Genomic DNA, 14,481 nt, shown 5'->3' on the forward strand with positions numbered 1-14,481 from the left:
GCAGGGACAACCGAATATAGCCACGGAAGAGAGGCAGAGAGTCCGGCTAGAGGACCCCCTCGGTCACCTGCTGCCTGGACCTGTTGATGGAGAGTTTTGCCAGGCCCCAGAGCAGGTTCACGAGGTGGTCCTCCACCTTCCCCGTCCCTTTCTGCACCGTGTGCCCGTAGATCAGGAGCTTGGGGCTGAAATGCAAACAGAAACCTCAATAAAAGGTTGTCAGGAAACTAAAAAGGCAGTGCACTCTAAAACATTCAACATAGACACGGTATGCGGACTCCACAGACCGCAAAAAGGCAAAAAGGCTTGGGAGCCCATGAATCGGGGCAGAAGGTGGTTGCAAGGTACTGCTGCGTGCATCACTCTCCATCCCAGGTACCCAAGAAGAGACTTCCAAGATGATGTCCCGCCTTCCTGCTGTAATTAATCCCCTGATCAAAATGATGATACCTCCTCCTCTTTTACCTCCTTCCCTTTCTCGCCAGAAGATCCTGTTTCTGAACTCCAGAGCTAATTTACTCTGTGACGGTCAGAGGGTTTTTTTTGGATGGTGCTATTATTCTTCTCTAGGGTACTGGCGGTTAGTATCTAGCTTCACCAATTCCTGGAGCACAGTCTCCTCGAGTGGACATTCTTGGAGGGTTGATAATCCTTCTCCTGAACGAATGTCATCAGCAGTTATACAAAAGGACCAACGGTTTTGATACACACCGCAAACCTGTGAAGAAAATAATGTTCAGTAAGAGAGCAACAAAAATGTAACATCCACCCTGTTATAACTGGTGGCGCTGAGGTTGATAAAAGAAGTTGATAATCGGATTAAGGAATCATCTGATATGTTTGGTGCAATCTTGTAACAAGTATGTAATACTAAACACTGCAGAATGATTTGAGCGCATAATGAGTGATTGTTCCTTATCAGAAAATGTTCCCACCTCCTTCGCCCCCTCCCCCTCCCCGGCAGTTGACGCGTTAATCGGCGCCTGTGCCTCTTTTAAAGGGATTGACCTCTTTTTTTTGATGTAATTTTCTGTCGGCGGGCACAAACCCGGGCTGTCCCTTTAATCCCGGCGCGTCCTTGATCGAGGGCCGATAATCCGGGAGACCATTGAGACGGAGTTGAGTTTTCATGCCAGGATCATGGCGGCTGAATTGAGGCGGGAGACGCTACCTGCTTACTGGTCTTACGGGGTCTGTCAAGATGGTCGGATCTTTTTCATTGAGTATGTTCGCCCAGAGCAACTTTCACGCAGTCTTGTCGCTGCTTTCAAGCGCTCAGTGATTTCAGGTTGATTTTGGAATTGCTGTTTTATTTGTGTATGTGTGTGTGTCCCTTTCTTTGTTTTGTTTCCCGCAGCGATCAAACACGAACCACCACTTGGTTACATCCACGAACAGGCGAACCTGTCAACTCCGGCCATATGATCCGATCAGGTGGGTCGAGCCAGACTTTAGTAACTTTTTTTGTGTGTGTATGTAAGCCGGCAGTTCCTGTTTATATATTGTTGTGGCAATTGAGACGGGCGCATAGGTTCAAAGTTTCAACCGCTGACTGGGGTCTCTCTCTCCCCCTCAACTCCAGATCTACCTCGGGGATGGGAGGAAGGCTTCAGTGAAGAAGGAGCCAGCTACTTCATTAAGTAAGTCCTGTTGGGTGTTTTATTCGACCGTTTGTTGTTGTTGTTGTTGTTGCTGCAGAAACTTCTAACTCTCTGAACAGGTGAATTGAGTAATAAGATCGCCCCCTTTGCCTGTTATCCACCTGCCGGTCTGCTGCTGGGGTGCATTTGTTTTTCTTTATTAAAGGAAGAAACCCAGGTCTTTTATTTATAATAGTTCAATTGAAAGTACAAAGGTTAATCAGAAGGCGGAATTTCCAAGCGCGCTGGGTGTCTTGTGGCTGCGGCAAATATTTAATGATTTGCTGAGGCGATCATATGATTGTGGAATGTGAGCAACAGGTAGTCACGTGAAGTTTTACAACCTGTGAGATTGATAGATTTTTGGGGTTGGGGCTTTTAAAAAAAAACCGTGAGCATTTTACTTGTGGCGTTTGCTGGTAGCATCATCCATATATTTAAAAGTGTAATTTTTAAAAAAATGCAGCACCAGGGTAAAAGGAAAGCAGATAAATGTTCTCCCTTCTGGTCCGATGCAGTTCTGACTGTTTGTGTTTCCTGGCTTGTTGAAGCTGCAATTTGCAAACTTAAGAGGCTCCTCACAGCCCCGCGTCGCTGAACCTTCTGAATGGGGGCTGGCTGTGATGGTGGGTAAAAAGGGAATTTATGAATTGTGCAGGAGGTGTTGATGTTCGCCTTGTCGTTTCACAAATAAAGCGGTGTAATGACAATATATATATTCTTTCCCACATTTCAATTTGTATGGTTGCTATGGCGACAAGCAGCCCCGCGCAGTGAATTATTCAATGGATAATTCAAAAAGAAAATGCTCTTTCCACTCCAGTTTTTTAAAAAAGAAAATGAGCACGTGTGCTTATTTTAAACATCTATTACTAGAACTCTTGGTGAAATTGTGTCTCGATTTTATTTTTGCATGCATAAAGCCTAAACGTGTGGGAGTGAATTGTGAGATTGTTTCACAGATGAGAGGAGACTGATGCCATCAGATAACCTGCTGGAGTATTTACATCTCCCATTTGAAGCACACATTAGATTTTGTCCTGCATCTCATTACTGGCTGTCTTAACAGTTTTCTGTACAAAAATGGCTATGCTTAAAAAGCTCCTGAATTTCATCTGACAATGTAGATGGAAAAAGTAAAATACAAGCCTTTTGTGTTCTAAGTAGGGTGTTGGTTCTACCAGATTCTTAATTGGAAAAAATGAATTGGGTACTCTAAATTTATAAAAAAAATATATATTTTGAGTCAGTATGTTCAAAATTGCTGCAGAGGTCCAGGAGTGTACATCCTGGTGTTGCATGGCACCATGTAGACATCCCTGGGATGCATGGTACTATATGTGGATCTCTGGATGTAGCGAGAACCTTGTTTGTCCCAGAGATACCTGTAATCATGAGTGAATTTGAAATCTGAGGGATGGAACTTCAGTTGGAATCAACGTGGCGGGAGATGGGGACAGTTTCTAGGGAAGGAAATGTGGCTGTGAAAGTGAGCTTTGATAAATGCATGTGGCTCCATATGCCATAATTCATTGGATGGTGAATATGTCCTTGTGACAAGCTCCAAAGATGTGGGGCTGGATTCTCCATCGGCGGGATCCTCCTTTTCGCCGGGAGTGCATTCTCACCTGTGGATTTCCCAACGACGTGGGGGTGTCTGTAATGGAAAACCCCATTGGCTGGCTGCTGGGATAGAGAATCCTGCTGCCGGCAGGGGCATGCTGCACCAGATAATATGTGCGGTGGGGTGGAGGATCCTGCCCATGGTGTAATGCGCTATGCTCAGTTTCGCAAAATATTACAGTGCAGAAGCTTGCACCCATGCATGAAAGACACTGACCTGTCTACTTAATCCCATTTGCCAGCACATGGTCCATAGTCTTGAATGTAATGGTGTGCCAAGTACTCATCCAGGTACTTTTTAAAGGATGCACAACATCCTACCTCTACCACTCTCCCAGGCTGTGCTGTCCAGACCATCACCACTCTTTAGGTTTAAAAATAAAGGTTTTCCTCGCATATCTCCCCTAAACCCCTCACTTTATATTTGTGGCTCCTCGTAACTGACCCTTCAACACAGGGGAACAGCTCCTTCCTATCCATCCTGTTCATATTCCTCAAAGTCTTGTACATCTCAATCAGGTCACACTCCGATCTTCTCTGTTCCAGAGAAAACAATCCAAGTCCATCCAACCTCTCTTTATAACTTAAATATTCCATCTCGGGCAACACTCTGGCGAATCTTCTCTGCACCCTCTCCAGTGCAATTACATCCTTCCCATAATGTGAGAACCAGAATTGCACACAGTACTCCAGCTGTGGTCTCACCAAAGTTTTTATAATCTATGCCCCGATTGATAAAGTGAATGTCCCATATTGCCTTTTTTCACCACCCTATTAACCTGCTCTACTACCTTCAGAGATCTATGGACAATCACACCAAGATCCTTTTGTTCTTTGGAACTTCCCAGTGCCAGACATTTCATAGTCTACTTCTTGTTAAACTCCTTCCAAAGTGTATCACCTCATACTTGTCAGGGTTAAATGCTGTCTGCCACTTATCCGCCCATTTGACCATTCTATCTTTATCTTTCTGTAACTCAAGACACTGCATATATTTGCAAAGGGCTCCAGTTTGGTGGCATGGCGAGAATTTAAGATTGTTCCATGAAATTCTTCAGCATTTTGTTTAGTTTTAAAATATAATGCTAAATCTCTAATTTGAGGACTGCAGCTGGCACTTATAAACAAGTGAAAAGTGGATTCCAGTCTGATAACTATCAGAACTATTTTGCCAAATGGTAATAAATATCTGTAAAGATGCACATTTTTGAAGTTGTTGAAAGAATGGCTACATGGCAATTTGGTAGGAATTCCAGAAGGATGTGCTTCAGTGGGACAAAATGCTCATTCCCATCATTGACTTTTTGTTGAAAGCATTTGAATGTCAGCCACAAAAGTTTATGGAGTATTCTGCTCAAATTTGACTGCCCTCAGAAATGTATCAACATCCTCCACCTACTTTACAGTGGCTTGGTGACAATGATGAACTGTTGGTGTCTATGTCTGTCTTTGTCGAGAGGAGGCACCTAAGATATGGAAAATGATCTATGTTTTCTCGAATCTTGCCATTAATCTTGATTGGAGAAGTGCTTTGCAGGGAGAGCTGTTGAAAGAAGGCCTTTGTTTTTCAGGTGTTGGTGAAAAGCTTATTTTTGTATATCTCGGAGGAGGAAAGTGCAGGTGCTGAAATCAATTGGGGTGGGGTGGTGGGTTTTTGTGCTGACTGGATACAGACACACAAATGCTATAATGTTGTCTATTTTTTTTTTTGAGCAGACATCCAGCTTGTCACATCTTGTGTGCTGTTGACTAAAATATGTTTATTCTTTTTGCCTCTGGGTGCCTCTCTCTGATTGTATTATGGGTGACACAAGCTGCCACTGGCCTCTCTTTATTTTTAAAATGACAAGCATTGACTGGCAGCAAGAATCCTTCAAACCCTTGAGGCAAGAGCATGCTTTTAACCCAGGTTATGAATGTACATGATCAATTGCTGGAGAACAAAGTGGAGGAGAGTGTAATGCAGGTCAGGGTTCCTGGGTGAACAAATCAGTATTTTGGCAAGGGCTGAATGAAACCAGGCCCTTGACTGAAATGAGATGCATCATGGATTCGAGAGTATGCCTGGCCATAGGGACATGGATATTATAAACATTCCTGTCTCTTGTGGCCAAGGGTTAGGTCACTTGCTGGCCTGGCTGTTTCAAATGGTGTCTGAGAGTTAGGTTCATTTGATTATCTGGCAATGGCTCCAATAAATTATCTCTTGACCTTCCTCGCCCTCCATCAATTGCTGCACTTCCCTGAATTGGGCTAACTGTTTGTCCCCAGTGCCATAGAATTAGAGGATTTTTGGTTGTCAGTTAATGATGCATTTGGTATCTCATGTTACCTGTAATCCACCACCACCTACCAGAAATCCCATTATCCAGATGAATTAGCCAGAGCCATCAAGGCTATTTTAATAATTGCCGCATGGGTGGGTGTAAGAAAATTATCCATTCGCCCAAAAGCCAGAGAGTTTGGAACAAATGATTTTTGTGCAAGTTAGTTTTTGTCCCCTCTATAATGCAACTGTTTGAATATTGGATATAGCTGCAGCATGAGTTCATGGCCCACTTCACTTTCACTGTAACTACTTTTTGCATGATGTGAGTTTATGGTTTCCCTTTCTGCAGGCAAAACATATTGGAACATGCGATTCCAAATGATCAATAAAGCCTCCTGATATCTGACCAGCACAAGAGGTTTAACCTACTCAATTGACAGTGGCCTTGGCTGCATGGTTTTTATGGAAGTATGGTTTTTGAGTTATCAGCTCATTTGAAGCTTTCTGAGATGTTTCAAGTAGCATGCATATATTCAGATTTGAATTCATTCTGAAAGGTGTAAATATTAATGATTTTTGCAATTCTTAAATTTTTTTTAGAATTTATGTAACAGATTTTATAAAGATTTGTGCTGACTGATCTGCAGAGACCAGGCTATATTTTGTTCAGCCTATGCAAATTTGGATTTGGGCATGACCTTAATTTTGTGCAGGTAAGACTGCTTAATTTGATATTTGCCCACGTTTGAGTGTCATATTAGGCAGCATGATAGAGGAACAGGAATAAACTACTTCATATTCATGCTAGTTCTGCATTCATTAAGATCATTGCTGATAGCATCACCCAATCTACCCTGTATATTTTCCCCTTAATACCTTTTGAATTGTTTGAGAAAATCAACTGCTAACCGTCTAAATTCCAGAGTGCAACCCTAATTTGTTTAATTTCTCCTCCATAGCTTAACCCTTAGACTCCAGATATTGTTTTAGTAAAGCTACACTGCACTCCCAACAAGGCCAATATATCAGATTGCAAGTGTGATGTTTCTGTGCTCCATAGCTCTGTGTAGAATCCGACTGGAGATACAACAGCAACGCACGATAGGGTAGAAATGAACAGCAGGTTGATTATGGTATACGCAAATAACAAAACTACAACTCCTCTCCCTGAAGGGCAACCCTCCCTGACCTGGACCCAGGTCAGAGTTTTTATACTGAGTGGGTCCACCTTGTTGAGGGAAAACTCTGCTCCATTTACTGAGAGGAGTTCATACTCTGCTGTGTAAGGGCGGAATCGTATAGCACCTAGTCCTTCGCCTCCAAAGGGGTTGCAACACCCACTATGCCTCCTAGTAGGAATTGGTTTAGCACAGTGAGCTAAACTGCTGGCTTATAATGCAGGACAAGGCCAGTAGCGCGGGTGCATTTCCCGTACCGGCCTCCCCGAACAGGTGCCGGAATGTGGCGACAAGGGGCTTTTCACAGTAACTTCATTAAAGCCTATTTGTGACAATAAGTTACGATTATTAATAACCATATCTTGCAGTAACTAATTTCCCTGCAGTCCTTTCCTTTCTTTTTCTTTAATGCTAAATCTAAAGCCAAGCACGTATACTTGAAGGGGAAGGTTTATCGTAGATTCCTCTAGCTGTAATATGTTGTGACCATTCTGTAACTTGTATTTCTTCCTATTTGAAGAAATGTTTTTTTTTAAATGCTTTAAGTCTTGTGGTTTATATTGGTAAGCTTTTGGTGAACTTGATTACCCAAAACATAATGTGAGGGTGGGGAGAGGGCTGGTTGTGGAGGAGGGAAGACAACTAAACTCCAAGTTTTGCAAAAGAGATAGTGTTGTAACACAGTGCTCTCTACATGCTGGTTTAGTCCAGTTGGCTGGACAGCAGGTTCATGATGCAGAGTGAGACCAACTGCACAGGTTGAATTGCAGTACCAGCTGAGGTTATCTATGAAGGCCCCGTTTTCTCAACCCTTGCCTGAGGTGTGGTGATCCTCGGGTTAAACCCCCCCCCATGGTCATCTGGGACTAGGGCAACTTGACTTACTTACTCTATACCTGTGATCTCTACATTACATAACCCAGAAACAAACCAGGCCTTGAATTTCAGAACCTTTTTTCTTGTTTCGTGTGTAATTGTTTCAATAAATCTAAAGCATTGTACCACAAGTTGGATATTGTTGAATGGGTTTTATGAAGCAGTTATATTCATCAGTGTGTAAATAATGACCAGATGTTCACTTCCTATCATGGTAAGTATGTAGGGAAGGTACTCTATTTGTACCTGTTTCAGTAGCTTCTTGAATGTTTTTAGTTTGCTTGGGATTTTTAAGTCCATGGAGGTGCAAATTGAAGATGTTCCACACAGTAAAATTTGTATAAATGGCCTCTCCTCAGGGAATCTTTCTTTCTTGCTTCCATGTGCTTTTGGAAAAAATACTGTTTAGATTCTGATGCATTGTGCAATGGCTTGTAAAATGGAATGAATTCTGAACTTAAATGGAATCAGATTGTGAAAATAAAGTGTTGGGCAGCACGGTAGCATAGTGATTAGCACATGCTTCACAGCTCCAGGGTCCCAGGTTCCATTCCTGGCTTGGGTCACTGTCTGTGCGGAGTCTGCATGTTCTCCCCGTGTGTGCGTGGTTTCCTCCGGGTGCTCCGGTTTCCTCCCACAGTCCAAAGATATGCAGGTTAGGTGGATTGGCCATGCTAAATTGCCCTTCGTGTTGTATGGGGTTACTGGGTTATGGGATAGGGTGGAGGTGTGCGGTTGGGAAGGGTGCTCTTTCCAAGATTGGTGCAGACTCGGTGGGCCGAATGGCCTCCTTCTGCACTGTAAATTCTATGAAAACTATGAATATCTAGCTAAGCAAAGTGATCAGGAATGAAATATTTTTTTCCCCCTCGTTCTCTTGGCTGGAATGCGAAGGCCAGTTTGCATGTCTATCTCAGTTCAGCTAAGTTCAATCAGAGCAGATCATTATTGAGTTGGATCTGCTTCATCAAGTGGCTCACAGCCCTGCAGAGTAGTAAAGTAATTAATTCAGTTCTCCGTCTATGTTGAGTTGGCTTATGTTGGGCACTGTGACAGTCAGGGCGCTCCAGCTCATTCTCACTTATGATGCTGCAATGAACCAAATGCATAAGGTTGAAAATGGAATAATTCAAACGAAAGTGTGGAACGTGGGGACAAACTGTCTCTCTCTCGGACAAGTTGCTGGGCAATGGTCACAGTTCTGTATTTATGGCATAAAACTAAAAGAAGAAATATTATGTAAAAAGGAAAGAATTTTTAAAAACCTGTTAATGTACTGCAATCACTGTAGCTTGGGTGTGAAATTCTTCCTTTTTGAGGTAAGATGGAGTTGGTGAAAAATCACTTGGGAATGCGTATCCAAATGAAGTGGAAAATTGACAATCAAATGGTTCTGCTTGTCATGTTCAAACATTAATTCTGATTTATATGGTTGATCTTGGTAGGTCTCGTTCAGCGCATTGGGCTGTGACTGGGAAACGATTTATAGTTTGGCTACATGATTACATTGCTGCACTGATGGCTCAGTAGCTAAATGCATCTTAGTCTTCCACTGAGACCTACAAAACCCCAAATTCAATACTCTGTCTCCATACTCAAACACTTTATATAAAAGAGTACCCAAATTCTTTTTTTCCAATTAAGGGGCAATTTAGCGTGGTCAATCCCTTGCCCTGCACATCTTTTGGATTGTGGAGATGAGATCTGCGCAGACACTGGAAGAATGTGCAAGCTCCACATGGACTCACCCGGGCCGGGATTAAACCCAGGTTCTCAGCGCCATGAGGCAGCAGTGCTAACTACTGCGCCACCGTGCTGCCCCTCAATACTCAAACTCAACCGTTTATGAGCACAAACCAGTGAAGTAGTTTAGATGGACACTGGGTGACCTGCATAAATATTGGGCAGTATTGGATAATTTTATATTGCCCTATTATAAAGATGCGTAGAACACAAATTGTCTTGTAATTGCAAAAGTCATAATGGCCTTTAAAATAAATGTTTTTCCTCGTTGCATTTTCTCCCTTTCCTTGCATTCAGCCATGCAGTATATTTCTGTGCAGTTTGGCCAATGGGGTGACCTGCATAAATATGTGTAGTATTGGATAATTTTATGTTCCTTATTATAAAGATGCGTAACACACACATTGTTTTGTAATTACAAAAGTCATAATGGCCTTTAAATAAATGTTTTTTCTCGCTGCATTTTCTCCCTTTCCTTGCATTCAGCCATGCAGTATATTTCTGTGCAGTTTGGCTTAAGTATGGCTGGAAATTGTGTTCATATGATGCAATATTTGTGTGATGATCATTATTGTTGTGAGGTGAATGCTAAATATTCATTCTTCGAACACAAATATATTTTGAAGGAAACATTATTTCCAGTGATAGGTAAACCAACATTATCTTTTTATATAGCACCTTTTAACATAGTAACACATTCTGAGATGCGATGCTTCACCGGGGTATTATAAAACAAAATGTGAGACCAAGCCACAAGGAGAGATGAGGCTGGATTTTGAGTTGGGGAGACTCCATGGAGGGAAACAAAAATGATGGTCGGGATCTAATTCTGCGATTCCACGCCCTGTACTCTCAACCTGGCCGACTGCATAGCAGGGATAGGCATCCGCTAGTCCCTTACAATTTTTATTGGAGTCAGGCCGGCTTTTAAAACACTTGTGGTTTATCACCCTTCAGAGGGATCATGATCAATAATGTGGATGAGGGACAGTGCAGATGTCTTGCCCTTCCTCTGAATCACCGGTATTGCTGGTGACTTCATGGTGTAAATGTTTCCTCTCCTAGCTCCTATATGTTAACATGGTAAACTCTTTGCCGCTTCTTCTTCTGTGAATTTAAACAGCTCAGAAGGACTGAGAGCCAGCGATTTGGGTTGATGGTGTCCTTTATTTTTTATGTTATTTATTCGCTCATGGGATGTGAGCATCGCAGGCTGTACCAGCATTTATTGCCCATCCCTAATTGCCCTTGAGTTAAGAGTCCTATTGTGTGAGTTTGGAGTCACGTATAGGCCAGACCAGTTAATAATGGTAGATTTCCTTCCCTAAAAGACGTTAGCCAGATGTGTTTTTATGACAATCGACAATGACTTAATGGTCATCACTAGACTTTAAATTCCATATTTTATTGAATTCAAATTTTATCATCTGCAATGGTGGGATTTGAACCTGGAGAGTATTCTGGGTCTCTGGATTACTAGTCCAGTGACAATACCACTATGCCACCACCTTTGGCTGTGTAACACACAAAGACTGTTTTCCTTCAAACTTAATTAAAATTGGAAGTGTTATTTTGCCAAATGTGTTTTGTTAAATAATTCTCAAGGCTTCTGCCCAAGGATGTTGCTGGACTGCATTGACCTTGATAGCGCTGGTGTTAGCCACATCTGTACTTGGCATGAATGCTGCTGCTTCAGAATGCCCATTGATAAAATCATCTGTAGTTTGATGGACCATGGAGGAGGGCGTAGGAGCTTTTGTGGGAACAGATGACTTGCTGTGGTGCACAGACTCTCTCTGGGTTTAAAGTTTGTATCTTTGAGTCTGCGAATCCGAGCCTAACTGATAGGGAAACTGAATCTTTTGGTTACCTGGGAAAGGCTAACGAGTTGATACCAAATAAAAGACACCGAGTAACTGCACATCATTGAAGGCTGGATAAAGGAGTTGGGAATAGAAAAATGCAAGGTGGTTGCAGTTGTTTCTGTTAAAGTAATTGACTGACCAGAACCAGCCATACCACACAAGGTTGTCACAGAGAAGTTTGGAATACTGTTGGTCTACACCATGAAAATTCTCAAGCAGAGATTAGGAGGTTCTGGGGAAGTGTGCTATTTTGCGAAGACCGTACCCATGGAGCTCTGGTTCCTTAGGAGTTTCTGTCGGAAGAGAATTAGTAGCTAAAACCTTGAGTTCTATCTGAGGAAGTTCACAGCCTTTGAGGAATCAATGGCTGAAATCGGTGGTGAATCATGCAGAGTAGACTGTGTAGGCAATCATGAGGATGATCTTTATTTTATCTCCTTTACATGTAATGTATTGTTTATATTGATCCTGATTTGGTTGATAATTCATGTTCAATGAATGTTGATCTTGGTTTGATAAACTAAAAAGTTATAAAAAGTGAAATATTGTCTATTAGTTTTCTCCTGAGATTGTTCTGTAAATTTGGTTTTATTGGTTAGTTAGTCTCCACAGGAATCATAACACCACCCTTTCCATAAAAAATAAATTGACCAACATCTTTGCTGCTCCCTGTTGGTTTTGCAGTCATTCCATATGATCACTCCTGCATAGAATTTTGGTGATCATAGAGTTTAAAAAAATATATCTAGATGCACTGAGGTAGGTGTAAAAATTATTTTGAAGGATGATACCAGAAATGTGAGTTTATAAATATTGGGAAGAGATGAACATGAACTGCTGGTTCTTTCTTTTACCTTGAAAAGGGAAGGCTGAATTTGACCTGATGGAGATCCTGAAAATCGTTTTGATCGAGTCAACTTGGTGCGGGTGGGTTGAGCAAAGCAAGAGGCTTTTGATATGAGATGGTTGCCAAGAAATCACAAAGTGAACTGAGGAAGAAACATTTTTCTCAAAAGTGCTGGTAATCTGGAGCTTGTTGTCATGGCGTAGTTGAGGTGACGAGGACTAGCCATTATTAAAAATAAGTGATCGCCCTTTTAAAATAGAGATGTGGTCAACTTTCTTCAATCAGAAGGTGATGAGCCTGTGGAACTCTCTTCCTGAAAAGGTAGTGGAAGCAGAGCCTTTGATTATTTTTAAGGTGGTGGATAGATTCTTGTTAAGCAAGGGGGTGATAGGTTATCGGGGTAGACAGAATGCAGATTTGAGGTTCCTATCAGATAAACAAAATCTTATTAAATGGTGGAGCAGGCTCGAGGGGCTGAATGGCCTATTCCTGCTTCTCATTTGTATGTAGTTTAAGAAGAGGTTAGATAAGCATACGAGAGAAAATTGAAATCGTGCTGAAGGAGTCATGAGCGGTGGGTTGAGTAGAGCAAAAATGTCAGCGTGGGTGTTTGTGTAAACTTGTATCTCCCAGTGGTGTATTTTTCTTTTTCATTTGCTGTATTATACTTTCCCCAAACTTTGACAATAAGACATCATATTGAGTGGGACTAATTCCAAGATCTAATCATTATATTGATGTGTTCTTAAAAAAATATAAATACTACCCATAGGGGTAGTAACATCACTGCACAAATTAATCCAAATTTTATTTTTCGTTATCCCTCCTTTCTTGAGGATGCTTAGATCAGCACTGATTGGGATCTGCTGGTCAGTATGTATGGTGCATTTTGTCCATTGAACCATCGGAGGCTACAATGGGAATATTTCTACAATTATTTCACTTGATGAATGGGACTAAATAAAATAAACTGCGCAACACCCCCCTCCTTGCCCAATTCTGCTCTTGTAGTTGGCGTTCTGATCCACGCAAATATGATTTTGAAGTTGAATCATCTATCTGCTGAATGCTAATAATTTATTTCCCATTTTTGTACAGTCCCTTCCGTTTTGCAGTAAATATACACTGAATCAATTTACTGCTGTGGTTGCACAGTTTAATAAAAAGCAATTTCACTTTTCAAGGTTGAATTTGTTTTGAGGATGAGTTTCTTGTGCTTGTTTTATCAGAAATAATAGGCCTATGAAATTAATGTAGAGTAGTTGAGTTCAGTTAATCATTGTTTCATTAGAACAAGAAAGGTCTTTACAGTTGTTGCTGAACATTACTTCTGATGCTGGGCTCTGGGTGTTCTTTAAACACATTCTTTTTAAGATTTTTTTTTCGTTCTGCGATTCTTTGCTGCTAAATTAAAATATTCTCCGCAACCCACGCATTTTGGATGGATTTGTTTATTGTCAGGTGTACCGAGATACAGTGAAAACTATTTTTCTGCGAGCAGCTCAACAGATCATTAAGTACATGAAAGGAAGGGCAACATAGTGGCGCAGTGGTTAGCATTGCTGCCTCATGGCGCCGAGGATCCAGGTTCGATTCCCAGCTCTGGGTCACTGTCCGTGTGGTGTTTGCACATTCTCCCTGTGTTTGCGTCGGTTTCGCCCCCACAACCCAAAGATGTGCAGGGTAGGTGGATTGGCCATGCTAAATTGCCCCTTAATTGGGGAAAAAAATGAATTGGGTGCTCTAAATTAAAAAAAAAAGTATGTAATAGGGCAACACAAGATACCCAATGTAATTATATAGACACCGGTATTGGGTGAAGCATATAGAGGTGTAGTGAGAAATACGTAACAGGGCAACACAAGGTACACAATGTAACTATATATAGACACTGGCATCAGGCGAAGGATACCGGGGTGTAGTGTTAATCAGGTCAGTCCATAAGAGGGTTGTTTAGAGTCTGGTAACAGTGGGGAAGAAGCTGTTTATGGGCAGTGTCATGGTCATTTTACTGATAGCTGTGCTTTTGCTCACTCTGGTCTGTGAAACTTGCAGATCAAGAAGTTCAGAGGTTCCATCTTATGAGTTTCTTTCTATCTGCCTATAAGGAGGCAGTAGAAGTATGATAATAAGACTATTTGCTTTTAGACTAGATATAAACAAATTCTGACCTAGTTCCCGTTCCTGATTGCTGTCTAGTGACCTTGCATGAGGTACCCAGATCTAGACAGCTGGTTCGTGATAGAGTGAGGCCAACAGCGTGGGTTCAATTTCTGTACCGGCTGAGGTTACTCATGAAGGTCCTGCCTTCTCAACCTTGCTCCGAGCCTGAGGTGCGGTGATCCTCAGGTTAAATCGTCACTCTTTCCAGCTTCTAGCCATCTGGGAGTATGGCAACTTTACCCTATCCAGTTAAATAAGACAGTGATTAGTTTGCCTC

General features: G+C 41.8%; 1 protein-coding gene across 11 annotated transcripts in view; it reads left to right on the plus strand.

Annotated features, from left to right (window-relative positions):
* The first annotated feature begins 601 nt into the window (after nt 1-601).
* Nucleotides 602-14,481, plus strand: part of plekha7b (pleckstrin homology domain containing, family A member 7b) — a 636,198-nt gene continuing 622,318 nt past the window's right edge. For 4 of the 11 annotated variants that reach the window (XM_038808066.1, XM_038808068.1, XM_038808070.1 and 1 more), the window contains exons 1-3: nt 1,021-1,223; nt 1,358-1,434; nt 1,583-1,640. In XM_038808066.1, the coding sequence (XP_038663994.1) occupies nt 1,141-1,223; nt 1,358-1,434; nt 1,583-1,640 (218 nt within the window). In that variant the 5' untranslated portion in view covers nt 1,021-1,140. Of the gene's footprint in view, nt 861-1,019; nt 1,435-1,582; nt 1,641-14,481 lie in introns of those variants that run through there. The other 7 variants (XM_038808067.1, XM_038808074.1, XM_038808072.1 and 4 more) reach the window with 6 other exon arrangements.

This window comes from Scyliorhinus canicula, chromosome 9 (genome assembly GCF_902713615.1).
Source record: "Scyliorhinus canicula chromosome 9, sScyCan1.1, whole genome shotgun sequence".
NCBI lineage: Eukaryota > Metazoa > Chordata > Chondrichthyes > Carcharhiniformes > Scyliorhinidae > Scyliorhinus > Scyliorhinus canicula.